Below are 13,558 nucleotides of genomic sequence, written 5' to 3' on the forward strand. Positions count from 1 at the left end.
ATGCGTGTCCTTGTATAACCACCAATCATACCAATCACTCTATGTATACCAAGTATACCATGCATAGCAAATGAGACGGCCACCCACCGCGCTCCTAGGAAACACCCACGGCCCCTTGGCCCCTTCCGGTGTCTCTATCTGACCGGCCATCAACACCCCTCCGAAAGCCAGACAAAATGGCGGCCGCAAATGAATCTCGTTGGTCATCCACTTAGTTTACGCAGGTTCCCTTACTTGTCATCATGAGAATTGGATCAAGGTCCTTCAAGGTTGCTAAAGTTGCCGTACGCATTGGCCGAGGCGGTGGTGACCTTGCCGTTGGCGAGGACAGGCTTTGACTTGTTCTTTTTGGTGATGCAGCCTGGTTTGACTACTGGCTCGGCCCCGTCTTTGTTCGAGCGAATTTTCATTTGGTTATTAATCTTGTCAATACTTCTTCTTTTCATTCCTGCTTAATGGTATTGCTCTTTTGAAGGGCATGTTCGCTTTTCAAAGTGGCGAATCTGACCCGACAAAACAATCCCTTACGGAAGAGAAGAAGTAGGACATGTAATATTAAAGGTATATCAATCGATCAATGGTTGAAACCGTATATGAAGACAAGATTAAGCTTATGACATCTGTAAATATCTACCCAGGTAAATGTGAAAAAAAAAAAAAAAAAAAAAAAAAACTTCGGGTATCCTATATCTATTTTGGTGGACGATGAATAGCTTCAACCGAGTTCAGCTGTTCAACTTCCCCTCACTGCGAACGTATATAGAACTGTTACCTGTTTCAGGTACCCAATTAAGGCGAATTAAGTTTGTAGTCACGCATGATACCAGTAGTTGCGTGTCTGGTAGGTAATCAGTACTGTCGCCCGGGTGCAACGGTCGAGAAGCCCTAGACTGCATGATTCAACCTGCACACCATATCTGCCTCTCCACACGATTGGTGACCCTTTAGTGTCCAAGTGTAAACTAACGGGCCACTATATCACGCTTGCCGACGTGAGCAGGCCAGCATGTGTCACTTTTCAATCGATATCATTCATATTTCTTGAGATATGTCTATGATCAGGTCTCATCAGATTGGCTCCTTGTTACCATGCCGGATATGACATCCGGAGGTTCTGGGCAGTATAACATCCGTGTAGGCTCTGCTGCCATCTGTGGTTAACATACCAACAAAATATAGCCCATGTAATCCTCGAATCATCACTCGCTAGTTAACAGTCAACCAATTACAATATAGTATTCACCCAAATAACAGCCACCAGCCGCTTGAAAGTTCGCGCTTTCTCGCATAGCTTGGCTTTCCTCTTCAAGAGCTTGTGGAAATGAGAAATCGACCGCAAAGTCGACCCGTCGTGCGATCCATGTCTATTCCACCGTATTCAAATCCGCCATCCCTGTGCACTGAGGCGCAACCGCTACTTCTTCTTGTACTCATGGACGGTAGAGATGATTCTATCAACCACTGTCGGGTCCGAAAGCTGATGAGAATCTCCTGTGTTAGTCAGCAAGTCCCCCTACGAGACTTGACCAAGTATAAATATAAAAAGACTCACAGTGCTGGTATCGCCAAGTTGGTCCTCCTCACCGGCGAGGATCTTCCTGAGAATCCTGCGCATGATCTTACCACTCCTGGTGCGTGGTAGGTCTGGGACGACGAACACGGCTTTAGGTGCCGCAAAGGGACCAATGCTACGCCGCACCTGGGTGATGAGTTCCTTCCGCAGAGCCTCATCGTTGTCTGTTGTAACATGATCGGCCAGTGACACAAAAGCATTCACTGCCTGGCCCGTGAGCTCGTCCTGGATACCTACAACGGCAGCCTCGGCAACATAATGATGCTCAATCAGTGCAGCTTCAATCTCGGCTGTTGACAGCCGGTGGCCACTAACGTTAACAACGTCGTCCACCCTGCCTCTGATCCAGTAAAACCCTTCATGGTCCCGGGCAGCACCGTCTCCAGTGAACTAGTGCGGCCGAATTGTCAATACCCGCATTCGCCAATAAAAGGAGCTCTCTTGGGAGGAGAAAATACTCACATAGAATCCATTGTAAACGTTGAGATAAGTCTCCATATACCTCTTGTGGGCACCCCACACAGTTCTCGCCATGCTGGGCCATGCCTGTTTGAAAGCTAGTACGCCTTCGACGTCGTTGCCGTGGATCTCCTCACCCGATACGGGGTCAATGATAGCGGGCTCGATGCCAAAGAAAGGCAGCGAGGCAGAGCCTGGTTTTGTCGGGGTGACACCCGCGAGAGGGCAGATGACATTGGAGCCAGTCTCTGTTTGCCAGTACGTATCCACGACTTGTGCCTGTTCCTTTCCGACAACTTCAAAGTACCATTTCCACACCTCGGCTGCAATGGGCTCTCCGACGGAGCCCAGGACCCGCAGGTGCTTCATTTCATGCTTGACCCACTGGTCTCCCGCACGCTTTAGCAGCCTGAGAGCAGTCGGGGCAACGTAAAAGTGGGTGATCTTGTGCTGGTCGATAATATCCCAGTAGCGAGAGAAAGTTGGATACGCTGGCGTGCCTTCAAACACGACCGTTGAGACACCCAAAAGCAGAGGTGCGTAAACGACATATGTGTGTCCCGTAATCCAACCAACATCACCGCCGCAGAAGAAGCGATCCCCGTCGTGGATGTCGAAGACATACTTGCCCGTCATGGCGGCGCCCAGCAGGTAGCCGGCGGTGGTATGCATGACACCCTTTGGCTTGCCTGTAGAACCGGACGTATACAGAAGGAACAAGGGATCTTCTGAGTTCATGGGAACGGGCGGGATGTAGTTTGGCCACTTCTCAACCTCTTCATGCCACCAAAAATCGCGCCCCTGCATCATGGGCACATCGGCGCCCGTCCTCTTGTAAACCAGCACGTGACTGACATCCGGGCAGTTCTTCAGGGCCTCGTCAACGATGCGCTTGGTACCAATCAGCTTGCCACCGCGCTTGCCCTCGTCAGTAGTGATAACGACCTTGGACTGGCCATCAACAACGCGGTCACGAAGCGAATCAGCCGAGAAACCCGCAAACACCACCGAGTGAACAGCGCCGATACGAGTAATGGCCAGAAATGCGATGAGCGCCTCAGGGATCATGGGAAGGTATACGGCGACAGTGTCCCCCTTGCGAACACCCATCTGACGGAGAACATGTGCTGTCCTGCAGACCTCGCGCATCAGTTCGCCATAGGTTAGGGTTCGGCCGCTGCTTGGATCGTCCGCCTCGTATATAATGGCCACCCGGTTTGGATCCTTGAGTGCGTGCCTGTCGACGCAGTTGTACGATGCGTTGAGCTCGCCCTCGAGGAACCAGGCACTGTCGCCAGCGGAAAGACTCCCCGAGTAAACCGTTTCAAAATCTCGGTTCCATGTCAAGAGCTCTCGTGCCATCCGCGCCCAGAATTGTTTAGGCTCGGAGATGCTCTCTTTGTAGAGCTGCTGGTACTCCTCGAGGTCTGTGACCGCCGTCAGTTGGGTTATTTAACAACAACAGCAGCAACAAATCCAAGACAACAAAATAATATTTAAAAAACGACAGTAGAACAGCAACATGCGAGCCTCTTAACATACACCGCAATAATTCCAATCGCCAAGGGGCAGATACTTACTGGCTATATGAGGCTTGCTGGGATGATCTGTCAATCCGAAAATTGCATCATTGGTCAGCCATTTTTATTCCAAGCCATATATAAAAACCTAGCTGCCTGCCTCTCAAAAGGCAAGCTTCTAGGTGAGATGCTGCTGAATATGGATGCCTGTCTGGACCAAAAAAACATACTGTCGAGCATCTTCTGGGGAGGATCTGTCGCGATTCAAGAGTTTTGCAGGGTTAGCTCAGCTCCGAAACCGGAGGCCGTGTTGCTCTCCTTATCGACCATCCGCTTGCTTGCGCGCAACCAGAGCCAAACTCACGATAAGTATCGACCTCGTGCGCCTCTACCACGACGGGAGCCTTGGAAGCTTGGGTAGCCATTTCGGCGTCACTTGCTGGTGTGATACTGCGTGAAGTGCAGCAGAACCGTTGGCCGCCGGCCGTTGGATCAGGATGGCTGAATATGCCGGTGATAAGGTGATATAATCCTCAAAACTTTGTTCTGGAGCGCCGAGTTGCGTAGTCGTCGCGAGCAAAGTCAGGTAGTGTCCTAGCTACCTAATGAATTGGAGAGTCACTGCGGCTGACCGGCCCGTTTCGGTGGACGGTGAATATTGTGCTACAGTAAGAGAGGGGGGGTTGATTTTGTGATTAGGGAGGTGCCACCAAGGATCCTCTTAGCTAGTCTGGAGGTAGTACAATGAACGACAGCGGAAAACTAGTAGGTAAAACAGAAGCTAACTCGAGGTAGATATGGAGACTAGGTCTAGACCCAGAAAGGAGGTAAGTAAGCCCAGTAAGTTAGGAAGGAAGGTAAACTGTTCAAGATAAATCACTGGTAGATCGTATCCACATGGGAAGGGTTCAGCTTGGTATTTATATTTACATATGAAATAAAGAAATCTCATAGAACAGGGCTAGCCGAGCAACAACCACCAATAAGGCACGACATAAAGAAATGACCGGAAGGGATGCCGAGGCGACGACGCTCAAAAGGCTGCGCTGCAGAATAATTCATTATCCTCCCATGCCCCCACCATATTGAATTTTGGCAGCGTTGACCATTATTGGCTGAGCCCAGGGCCCTTGTGTGGTCCCTGTGAACCCGGACATCCATGCGGCCAGTACCGCACAGTAGTGCTTCGCTGCTGTACCCCATATTCCGGAAGTTACCCACAGACAATTTCTGGCGTGCGTAGGGTGCGTCAATCCTGACGATCGGTAAACCCCAACAAATTCACAGTCGGCCATTTGGGTAACCTTTGGGGTTTATTTCCATGCGTCCGGCCGAAACCAACCGATGCTTGGAATCATCTGGTAAATAACTGCCTACCTACCCGGCAGTTATTTTAATTGTAATCTACGTTATTTAACTTGCTCAGTTGCTTTAAGACGTCAAGACGTTTTGAACCCCAAACTGAAAGCGCCACACGCATGTCGTTCGTGTATTTCTAGCAGTACGTACTGACGACCCTGTACCCTTCCCAGCAGGGAAACATACTTCGTAAGAAGAATCGGGCCCGCGGATAATCCGGACTAACAACTTGCTGATGCAGCTACTGGCTGTTTCCTGAATCGAATCAAGCAAGAAGTTGATGAATCCCACGCAAGGTCAGAGTCTCAATCAATCAATCTATAAATTTCGTGGATCAATGGTGTTATAAATTTAAACCATGTATAACTTTGATAGCTACCTACGTACTCGGTACTTCATCAAAATCAACCTGACAAGTGGTTGAGTTGGTTGGGACGGGTTGGTTGAGAGGTACCCGCGCACAGGGTTGGTTCGTTCACAACACACACAACAGGGGCCTGCGTTCTGGTCCCGAGAAATGCGTGGCTCCAAAACTTTTCAGTGGACTTTTAGACAAGGATATGTCCAACCAAACCCCCTAACCACGCTCGCTTGCATCATCTTTACGATTCCGCTGCGGGGTCACCATATATACAAACCGTCAGCCAGGCTGGACAACAACAGTCCCTGGAGATTTAATTCTGACATACTACGGGTTCTAGACTGAATAATCCTGTAGGTTGGTACTATGTAAAACTGCAATGTTCCAAGTTGCCAAGGTGGTAGTAGCTGGAGGTAGTCAGCTCCACCAACAACATCACACAGTACACATACAAAAAATACTGGATGCCCCGCTCATGAACGTTGCCATTTACTGTACGTACATTCAGATTCAGGTTGAACCAAGTCTGTCAAGCATTGCGGCGAAGCACTTCGACGCCACTATTGTACAACAACAGGATTGAATTTGGCCACAACGTTACTGACTTCTACTATTCCTATATGGCTGGTGGTGTTCGGACGCATTAACCCTTGGTCGTAGTAGCGTCATGTTATTGTCAGATCGATCACTGTCCTCCTTGTCTTCCGTTGCGCCGATTTGCCCTATGGGGACGGACGGTCTAAAAGCTTAACATCCATGTACCAGGTGCAACCTCCTGGTTCAATATGCAACGTATGGTGACCAGCCGGGCTCCTTATACAAAGACCAACCAAGCTGGCGCAATCCCATATCGCAAACGTAACTTAGGTTACCTTACTCAAACACAGACCACAGACCAATCAACCGTCTATCGCTATCAGCTCAATTGCCTGATGCATAGCCAATTGTGAAACTTAAGGTACCTGCCATCTGATATTGGGCTTTACTGCTTTCTGCCCAATGCTTCCGCAAGTCCGATCTAGCCTCGGGCTGGGCGGAGCTCGGCCAATCTCGGGCCAAGACTCAGCCCTACTCCCGGTGATATTTCGATAGGGTCCGGCACTTGGAGACAGTATCATTACATGTCGGTATAGGGGGACGTTGAATAACTACGGTAAGGACAGGACACTGTAGCTTGCCAACACCAAATGGATGATGGATTGCTCACCAACGCCAAACATCCCGACCTTGACGAAATTCGTTGTTCATTAAGTGAAAGCTACGGTGCTTGTAGCCCACACGCATCACCCCAATGGACCCTCACATATCCATGCCCATCAGGTACATCTCCAGTATCCTCATAAACTTGGCCACAAATGCTTCCAGATGGAATATAACCTTGGTACCCATCTTGATACGGTGCTCATAGAATGCAGACCATTTAATGACCTCCACTTTGAGGTCGTCGTCGATCAGGGGTATCAACTTGAAGGTCAGTGTTTTGAGAATTGTGGTTGGTGGGATGCAGTGTGTGAGCAAATCATAGAGCTTTGCGCGCACTTGAAGTATTCTTGCTGGCGTGTGCTCATCCATGATCTCCTTGGCGATCTGGCCGATCAATGCCTCCCAGTCCGGCGGCGGGATCGGCGTGTTGTCTTCTACTTTCTCACTGTGACGCATATTTGTTAGCCTGTGGCTTTGATCAAAGAGGGTTCGCGGTGGCAGGATCTCACTTTTGCGCATGCACTGTCTCGAGCATCAGCAATGCCCTCCGCAAATTCCTCCCGCTTTCTTTAGCTATCCTCTCATGCAGCCTTGCCGAAACGGCCCAACCCTCCTTCTTCGCCGAGGCGGCGAGAACTGTGCATATCTCCTCCTCCGACGGGGCCGCAACCCTGACAAGCAGAGTCCGTGATCTGATAGGAGCAATTATGTTTGCTGTGGAGTTGGCCAACAGAATCAACCTCAGGTTCGGCGAGTACTTTTCCATGGTTCGTCGCAGGGCGGCTTGAGCATCGCGAGAAAGATGGTCCGCTTCGTTAATAACAACTACCTTGAAGCGCTGGCGAGCACCTTGGTCGACTTGTTGTGTCTGCGCGACCTCCTTGAGGAGGTCTTGAATGACGACCCTGTCGTAGTTGCCGACGTCTGAGGGGGTGATTTCGAGGTGGTAGATGGAGGCGACAATATTGAACTCGAGCTTGCGATTACTGCTGGTCTGAAAGACGCGGGCGTCGATCTTGATCTTCTCTACTCCGGGTCCGTACAGCTCCTTGAGAGTTGCTACGATGCGAGTTTTCTTGCCAGCGCCCGAGGGTCCATATATTAAAAGATGGGGGAAGTCACCGCTTTGGGCCTGTGTATAGCGACAGTAGTTAAGTTAGCAGTTGATACTTGATTCCTACCAACAATCACAGGACGTACCAGAGATCGAAGCCTTTCTGAAAGCTCTTCATGATATGTCAGGCTATCCAACGATCTTGGCCTGTGTTTGTCAACAATCAAAGCCATGTCTGAGGTGTTGTCTGGGAGATGATGGACTTCAGCTTCTTAGGGCTTAAAGGTTTTTCTGATATGCTTCACTCTGTTGGTACGGAACCTATCGCCGTGGGGATATGCAGCGGGGGATGATGTTAAATCTTGAGAGAGAGCTGTACATCAGTGGATAGTGACGGCTGCACTTTGCAGTTTGAGACGCGACGCGACTTGAAGTGGTTTAAGTGGGGCAACATATTTCACGCGGTTGGTGGGCCCGGTCGGGAGGCTGCCGTACCTTACAACAGGGGGGCTCAGGTCTGGTCAATCGAGTCCAATGTACGGAGACACTCAATTACCTAAGGTACCTCAGATAAGTAAGGTAGGTAGGTATTCAATTGACGATTCCAAACCCAGGGTACGTATACTCAAGTAAAAGAATTGGCTTCGCTAGTAACGATGAGTTTAACAACCAGGTCGTCATCACCGGCTACAGTTATATAAGACATGGTCAATTGTAGACGGGCCTGAATTTCACGAATATATCACAATCTATGTTGTACATTTTATGCATACAATATAAGGCCAAGATCCAGACCATTAGCTACTGTGCTGGTGAGGTTGAGTTCGGGGCATTCGTCATGGCTGAAGACTGTGGTGTTACATCCAGCGTTCCAAGGCGCTCCTGGCGTGCCTTCATCCATGGTCTCTTCAAATCCTCCAGGGTCAGCCCGTTTTCCATCTTGGTTACGCCAACGCAAGGAGGATCGCCCTTTTTGATGATTTCACACTGGCCTGTACGCGTAAAAAAAGGTCAGCACGCATACCGACAACGTTAAAATGGACCGACTGACCTGGTATTTTGCTTGCGGCCAACCTCAGGGCATCGCGAATGACCTGCTCGTGCAACACTCCCCTGAGCTCGAAGATGACGTGGCTTACAGAGATACGAGCCGCCCAGTGGTCAAAGGAACCCTTTCCTTTACCCATACGGTGCTACAGACAGAGATAGGTCAGTTACATGTTCAGGCGCGCTCGTATCTTGAAGGCCGGCTGTCGTGCGCAAACTCACCTCGTTTCCGCTGGTGAAAACGCCAATGTTGCAGTTGACTCTCTTGTAGAGTCGGTATTTCTGACCACGAAGACGAAGCTTGATAACATTCTCTGCCATCTTCAGGTGTTTCGCGCTGACCCTCCTGTCATGATCTTTCATTCGCAGACCATAGTCGCCCCATACCACAGTTGTACCTTTCATAGATCCTCCCGTAGGTACACGGCACCTTCCCTTCATCTTCTTCTTCCTCCGGTCCAGCTGCGGCTCAAGCCATGACAGCTTAGGCACTGTTGACGAGAAGGGCCTGGCATTGCCAATCGTCGGAAGGGCAGGAAGAGTTCGTAACGAGGTCGGGAATATCGAGGGTCGCAATGTCGTCACAGGAGCAATCCTCAGACCCTGGAATGCGGCCAGCAGGGCCGAGGACGTATTTCGGCTCATGGTATATTTTGCAGAGGATCGCGAGCCGATGCAATCACTCCAGTTGTTGTAATGACTTCCACTATCAAAGTCCCTTTCAATAAAGCAGCACGTAGTTGGAGATCCACATGCAAAACTGGACGGATGGAGCTTGGGCCTTGAGATTGACTTATGTCAGCAGTAAAGTTGCATCCAGACCCACTTATTTTTAAAGAGAATAGTGAAGTCGCGTCATTAACGCGTTGTTGCCTGGCGGGCAGCGGATGTCCTTTTCACTCCAATTTTGTACTATCACCGTCTTGCATGCCGTCGACGAGCTGCTCAGGTCTTCTTTGTCCAGGAGCATTCCGTGTGAAACTCTTTTTCCACTTTAAGGAGAGGATTATTGCTCAATTTGCCTTGTTTTGTAATTCTCATCCCAACTACAACGTCTAGCCGCTCACCACCAACAACAGCCATGCCAGCGGATATACGATCCTTCTTCGGGGGAAAAGGCGGCGCCGCCCCCGCCAAACCAGCAGCTTCAAAAAAGGAGAACGAACCAGTCAAAAAGGCAACAAAAGCTCGCAGTAGTAAGTTGAAGGTCCTACTGACTCCACAGTTTGACGTCGCTGACCATTAGTCAAAAGCCCGAATTGTATTAGATGATAGCGACGATGAGCCTGCTCAGTTAGTGTTACCAGAGCATAGTCTGGCCAGGAGATCTTCGCTGACGAAAATGACCCAGACCTCCGAAGGCTACAGCAAAAGCTACACCAAAGAAGAAGGCGAGGTGCGCTTGGCATTGCAAATTCATTTATCTTTGACACAATATCGAGCCCTTGGCTAACTTGCTACTTGCAGCGCGGATGCTCCCAAAGGGACTGCCATCACTGCCAGTGACTACTTTGCAAATAGTGGTGCAGGTGACAAGAAACCACAGGCAACCCCGAAGGCTACCTCAAAATTCAAGACGGAAGTTGAGGTTCGAATAAGCCCGCGGACTAGAGCCAAGGCCGATGCACAGCCGAGCTCTGCATCGGCAAAAACAACCACCAAGCCGGCACCTTCACCGGCTCCCAAGGCAACCGCAAAGACCACCGCGAAGGCCACAAAACCGAAGAAGCCGGTCACATCATACAAGAAATACGACTCGGACGACGACGATGACGCGTTTGTTGATGACGATGACGATGAAGATGATGATATATTTGCCGCAGATGTCAAGGGACGGAGTAAGCGGAAAAATGACGAGTATGTCGAAGAGGATAGTGACGATGATATCCTGCCGCAACCTAAGAGGGTTGCATCACGTGGAAGACCCAAAAGAGGTGCCGTCAAAGAAGAGTCGTCAGACGAAGAAGAGGTTTCGAAACCCTCGAAAAGTGCTGCTACTGGCAGAAAACGAAAGTCTCCTCCAACTGACCCAGAAGTGTCCGAGGATGAGGACCAGAAGCCGCGCAAGAAACCAGCCGCGAAACCACGAGCAACCAAACCAAAAGTTGCACCCACTGAGGACCCGGGTATCCAGGCTATCTTGGACAACGTTCCTACTGTTCGCCCGCCAACGCCGCCCCCGAAAGATCCTAATGCCAAGTTTGATTGGCGAAAAGCTCAGGCCGGAGGAGGCAACTCAGGGGCACCACCTGCTGCGGGCTCCATTGAGTTGCCCGAAGGTCAGGAGGACTGTCTCAGTGGACTTACCTTTGTGTTCACCGGTCTCCTCAAGACCATCGGGAGAGAAGAGGCTCAGGCTCTCGTGAAGCGCTACGGGGGTAAGGTGACGGGTGCCCCAAGTGGGAAGACCAGCTTCGTGGTCCTTGGAGACGACGCTGGCCCCAGTAAGCTTGCAAAGATCAAGCAGCACGGCTTAAAGACTATCGATGAGGTAGGACTCTTCCATCTGATCAGCACGCTTCCGGCACATGGAGGCAGTGGTTTGGGGGCTGAAAAGGCCCGCGAAAAACGTGAGGCGGAAGCAGAGAAGGTCAAGCAGGCGGCAGAGGAAATGGAGGCCGAAGAGAAGGCGAAAAGGATGGCGGCAGAGAAAGCTCGAAAGGCTGCCGGCGCCAAGGGTGCGTCTGCACCGCCGGCACCGCCTCCCCCCAACTCGCAGCTTTGGACAACAAAATACGCTCCCACGGCACTTAACCACATATGCGGCAATAAGGCTCAAGTGGAAAAGATCAAGAGCTGGCTCGAAAATTGGCCCAAGTCAAGAAAGTATGACTTCAAGAAGCGTGGCGCGGACGGCTTGGGTGGTGAGCGTGCCATTATCGTTTCTGGCCCTCCAGGAATTGGAAAGACAACAGCCGCCCACATGGCCGCTAAGCTGGCTGGCTATGACGTTTTGGAGAGCAACGCCAGTGACACGCGGAGCAAGAAGCTAGTCGAGAACGGTGTTAGTGATGTGATAAACAACACGTCGCTCCTAGGATATTTTTCGGGTGATGGCAAGAAGGTCGACCAAGCCAGGAAGAATATCGTCTTGATCATGGACGAGGTAGACGGCATGTCCGCCGGTGATCGCGGAGGTGTTGGTGCGCTTGCAAAGTTCTGCAAGAAGACGGAGGTTCCGCTCATCCTGATCTGCAACGAACGCAGACTTCCCAAGATGAAACCGTTTGATCATGTTGCGTTTGACATTCGATTCAACAGGCCGACAGTAGATCAGATTCGATCCCGAATAATGACGATTTGTCACCGGGAAGGACTAGGGAAGATGCCGCCACAGGTCATCGACGCCTTGATTGAAGGCTGCAACAAGGATATTCGCCAGATCATCAACATGGTTCACTCCATCAAACTCGATGGCGCCTCACTCGACTACACTCAGACCAAAACCATGACTAAGGCATGGGAGAAGCACGTCATTCTCAAGCCGTGGGATATCTGCCAGAAAATGCTCGCGGGCGGTCTTTTTTCACCAGCAAGCAAAGCTACGCTGAACGACAAGATTGAGCTCTACTTCAACGACCACGAGTTCAGCTACCTGATGATTCAGGAGAACTACCTCGGCACGAAACCAATGGCATTGAGCGGCAAGGGCTACAATAAAAAAGAAGAGAACCTCAAATATCTGGAGCTGGTAGAAAAAGCCTCGGAAAGTATCAGCGACGGCGACCTGGTCGATCGTATGATTCATGGTCCGCAGCAACAGTGGTCTCTGATGCCAACGCACGCCGTCTTCAGCTCGGTCAGACCGGCTAGTTATATTGCCGGTCAGCTCATGGGTGCCAACTTCACATCGTGGCTGGGCAACAACAGCAAGACAGGCAAGCTGGGTCGTTTCGTGCGCGAGATACATTCGCACATGAGACTCAAGTCCTCTGGCGACCATAACGAAGTCCGCCAGCAGTACCTTCCGGTACTGTGGAACCAGATGATCCAGCGACTGGGAGTGGATGGTAAAGATGCCATCGACGGTGTCATTGAGCTGATGGATAGCTACTATCTCACTCGGGATGATTTTGACGCAATCAAGGAGCTTGGTGTCGGGCCTCAGGACGAGTCCAAGGTCAACATTGAGACGCAGACCAAGGCTGCATTCACCCGAACGTAAGTTTTGACAAGCTCCAACCACATACGCAAACGCTCGTTAAACTGACCAACTTGACCACAATCCAGCTATAACTCCATGTCTCATCCGATACCCTTCATGAAGGCGAGCAATGTGCAAGCGCCCAAGGCTGCGGCCAAGGAGATGCCTGATCTGGAGGAGGCCATCGAAGAAGAAGACGATGCTGCCGTTGTTGCGGATCCTGCTGCCGATGAAGACGAAGAAGAACTTGACCTCAAAAAGGACAAGTACATCAAGCAGCCCAAAGCCAAGCCGGCCAAGAAGGCAGCACCCGCAAAGAAGAAGACTGGTGCATCCAAGAAAGCTGCTAATGCGGAGGACGATTTCATTGATGACGACGACGAGCCTAAACCCGCGGCAAAAGGCAGGGGTCGTCCTGCCAAGGCAGGAAAGGCTAAGAAGTGAACCTGTTGGTTTTTTGTCTATGTGCTGTCAAGATTTCAAGACCCTTGTGGGGCGCTTCAGCAGGAGACTTGTATTCGCTGCGCTGTTATGGTCTTGTTATTGTGTGGTGGTGGATGAAGAAGCAATGTTAGCGCCATCTTGGCCGTTATCATTGCCGGTATGAATTTCTTCTTCCCGCCCTTTTGTGGCTGAGCCTTATTTTGATGTCACGCAAGCTAGAACTTCGGCGAGAGAATTTGTTCAGCCGTCGTTTCTATGTCGCGCGATGTGTAGATTAATAAAACAAATGTTCTTTGTTTGCGATGGCTATTTTGATGCGGATGGTCAGCTGGGGCTCTTGTGGCGATTCGGTTGAGACTTTGGGATCGTTGCCTAATAAAGAAATACCTAACAT

The 13,558-nt window shown here is 50.6% G+C and overlaps 4 protein-coding genes across 4 annotated transcripts; 1 reads left to right on the forward strand and 3 right to left on the reverse strand.

The window, feature by feature from the left end:
- Positions 1-879: 879 nt before the first annotated feature.
- PgNI_09751 (uncharacterized protein) lies at positions 880-4,468 on the reverse strand. Its single transcript, XM_031129733.1, has 6 exons — positions 3,917-4,468; positions 3,783-3,806; positions 3,613-3,639; positions 2,036-3,459; positions 1,553-1,963; positions 880-1,477 (listed from the first exon to the last, which is right to left on the reverse strand). The coding sequence occupies exons 1-6, from the start codon at positions 3,975-3,977 to the stop codon at positions 1,415-1,417; spliced, it is 2,010 nt and encodes a 669-aa protein (XP_030978240.1). The 5' UTR covers positions 3,978-4,468; the 3' UTR covers positions 880-1,414.
- Positions 4,469-6,225: 1,757 nt separating this feature from the next.
- Positions 6,226-8,080, reverse strand: PgNI_09752 (uncharacterized protein; the record flags this gene model as incomplete). The annotated part of the gene is made up of 4 exons (XM_031129734.1): positions 7,676-8,080; positions 6,985-7,607; positions 6,576-6,920; positions 6,226-6,373 (listed from the first exon to the last, which is right to left on the reverse strand). The coding sequence occupies exons 1-4, from the start codon at positions 7,760-7,762 to the stop codon at positions 6,226-6,228; spliced, it is 1,203 nt and encodes a 400-aa protein (XP_030978241.1). The 5' UTR covers positions 7,763-8,080.
- Positions 8,081-8,113: 33 nt separating this feature from the next.
- On the reverse strand, positions 8,114-9,306 carry PgNI_09753 (uncharacterized protein). Its single transcript, XM_031129735.1, has 3 exons — positions 8,799-9,306; positions 8,581-8,722; positions 8,114-8,521 (listed from the first exon to the last, which is right to left on the reverse strand). Exons 1-3 carry the CDS (start codon positions 9,219-9,221, stop codon positions 8,331-8,333), a joined length of 756 nt encoding a protein of 251 aa, XP_030978372.1. The 5' UTR covers positions 9,222-9,306; the 3' UTR covers positions 8,114-8,330.
- Positions 9,307-9,500: 194 nt separating this feature from the next.
- PgNI_09754 (uncharacterized protein) lies at positions 9,501-13,528 on the forward strand. Its single transcript, XM_031129736.1, has 5 exons — positions 9,501-9,772; positions 9,830-9,869; positions 9,928-9,972; positions 10,044-12,737; positions 12,807-13,528. Exons 1-5 carry the CDS (start codon positions 9,658-9,660, stop codon positions 13,162-13,164), a joined length of 3,252 nt encoding a protein of 1,083 aa, XP_030978238.1. The 5' UTR covers positions 9,501-9,657; the 3' UTR covers positions 13,165-13,528.
- Positions 13,529-13,558: the final 30 nt, after the last annotated feature.

Source organism: Pyricularia grisea, assembly GCF_004355905.1.
Source record: "Pyricularia grisea strain NI907 chromosome Unknown Pyricularia_grisea_NI907_Scaffold_7, whole genome shotgun sequence".
In the NCBI taxonomy this organism is placed as follows: domain Eukaryota; kingdom Fungi; phylum Ascomycota; class Sordariomycetes; order Magnaporthales; family Pyriculariaceae; genus Pyricularia; species Pyricularia grisea.

Excerpts from the sequence above, each read along its gene's own strand:
- PgNI_09751 (XM_031129733.1), bottom strand. The coding sequence starts at position 3,977 with ATGGCTACCCAAGCTTCCAAGGCTCCCGTCGTGGTAGAGGCGCACGAG. Across the intron at positions 3,807-3,916 it reads GCACGAGGTCGATACTTATC|ATCCTCCCCAGAAGATGCTC; the intron begins GTGAGTTTGGCT and ends GAATCGCGACAG. Across the intron at positions 1,478-1,552 it reads AACTTGGCGATACCAGCACT|CTTTCGGACCCGACAGTGGT; the intron begins GTGAGTCTTTTT and ends GATTCTCATCAG.
- PgNI_09753 (XM_031129735.1), bottom strand. The coding sequence starts at position 9,221 with ATGAGCCGAAATACGTCCTCGGCCCTGCTGGCCGCATTCCAGGGTCTG. Across the intron at positions 8,723-8,798 it reads TTTTCACCAGCGGAAACGAG|CACCGTATGGGTAAAGGAAA; the intron begins GTGAGTTTGCGC and ends CTCTGTCTGTAG. Across the intron at positions 8,522-8,580 it reads GGCCGCAAGCAAAATACCAG|GCCAGTGTGAAATCATCAAA; the intron begins GTCAGTCGGTCC and ends TTACGCGTACAG.
- PgNI_09754 (XM_031129736.1), top strand. The coding sequence starts at position 9,658 with ATGCCAGCGGATATACGATCCTTCTTCGGGGGAAAAGGCGGCGCCGCC. Across the intron at positions 9,870-9,927 it reads AGCGACGATGAGCCTGCTCA|ACCTCCGAAGGCTACAGCAA; the intron begins GTTAGTGTTACC and ends AAAATGACCCAG. Across the intron at positions 9,973-10,043 it reads ACACCAAAGAAGAAGGCGAG|CGCGGATGCTCCCAAAGGGA; the intron begins GTGCGCTTGGCA and ends TGCTACTTGCAG.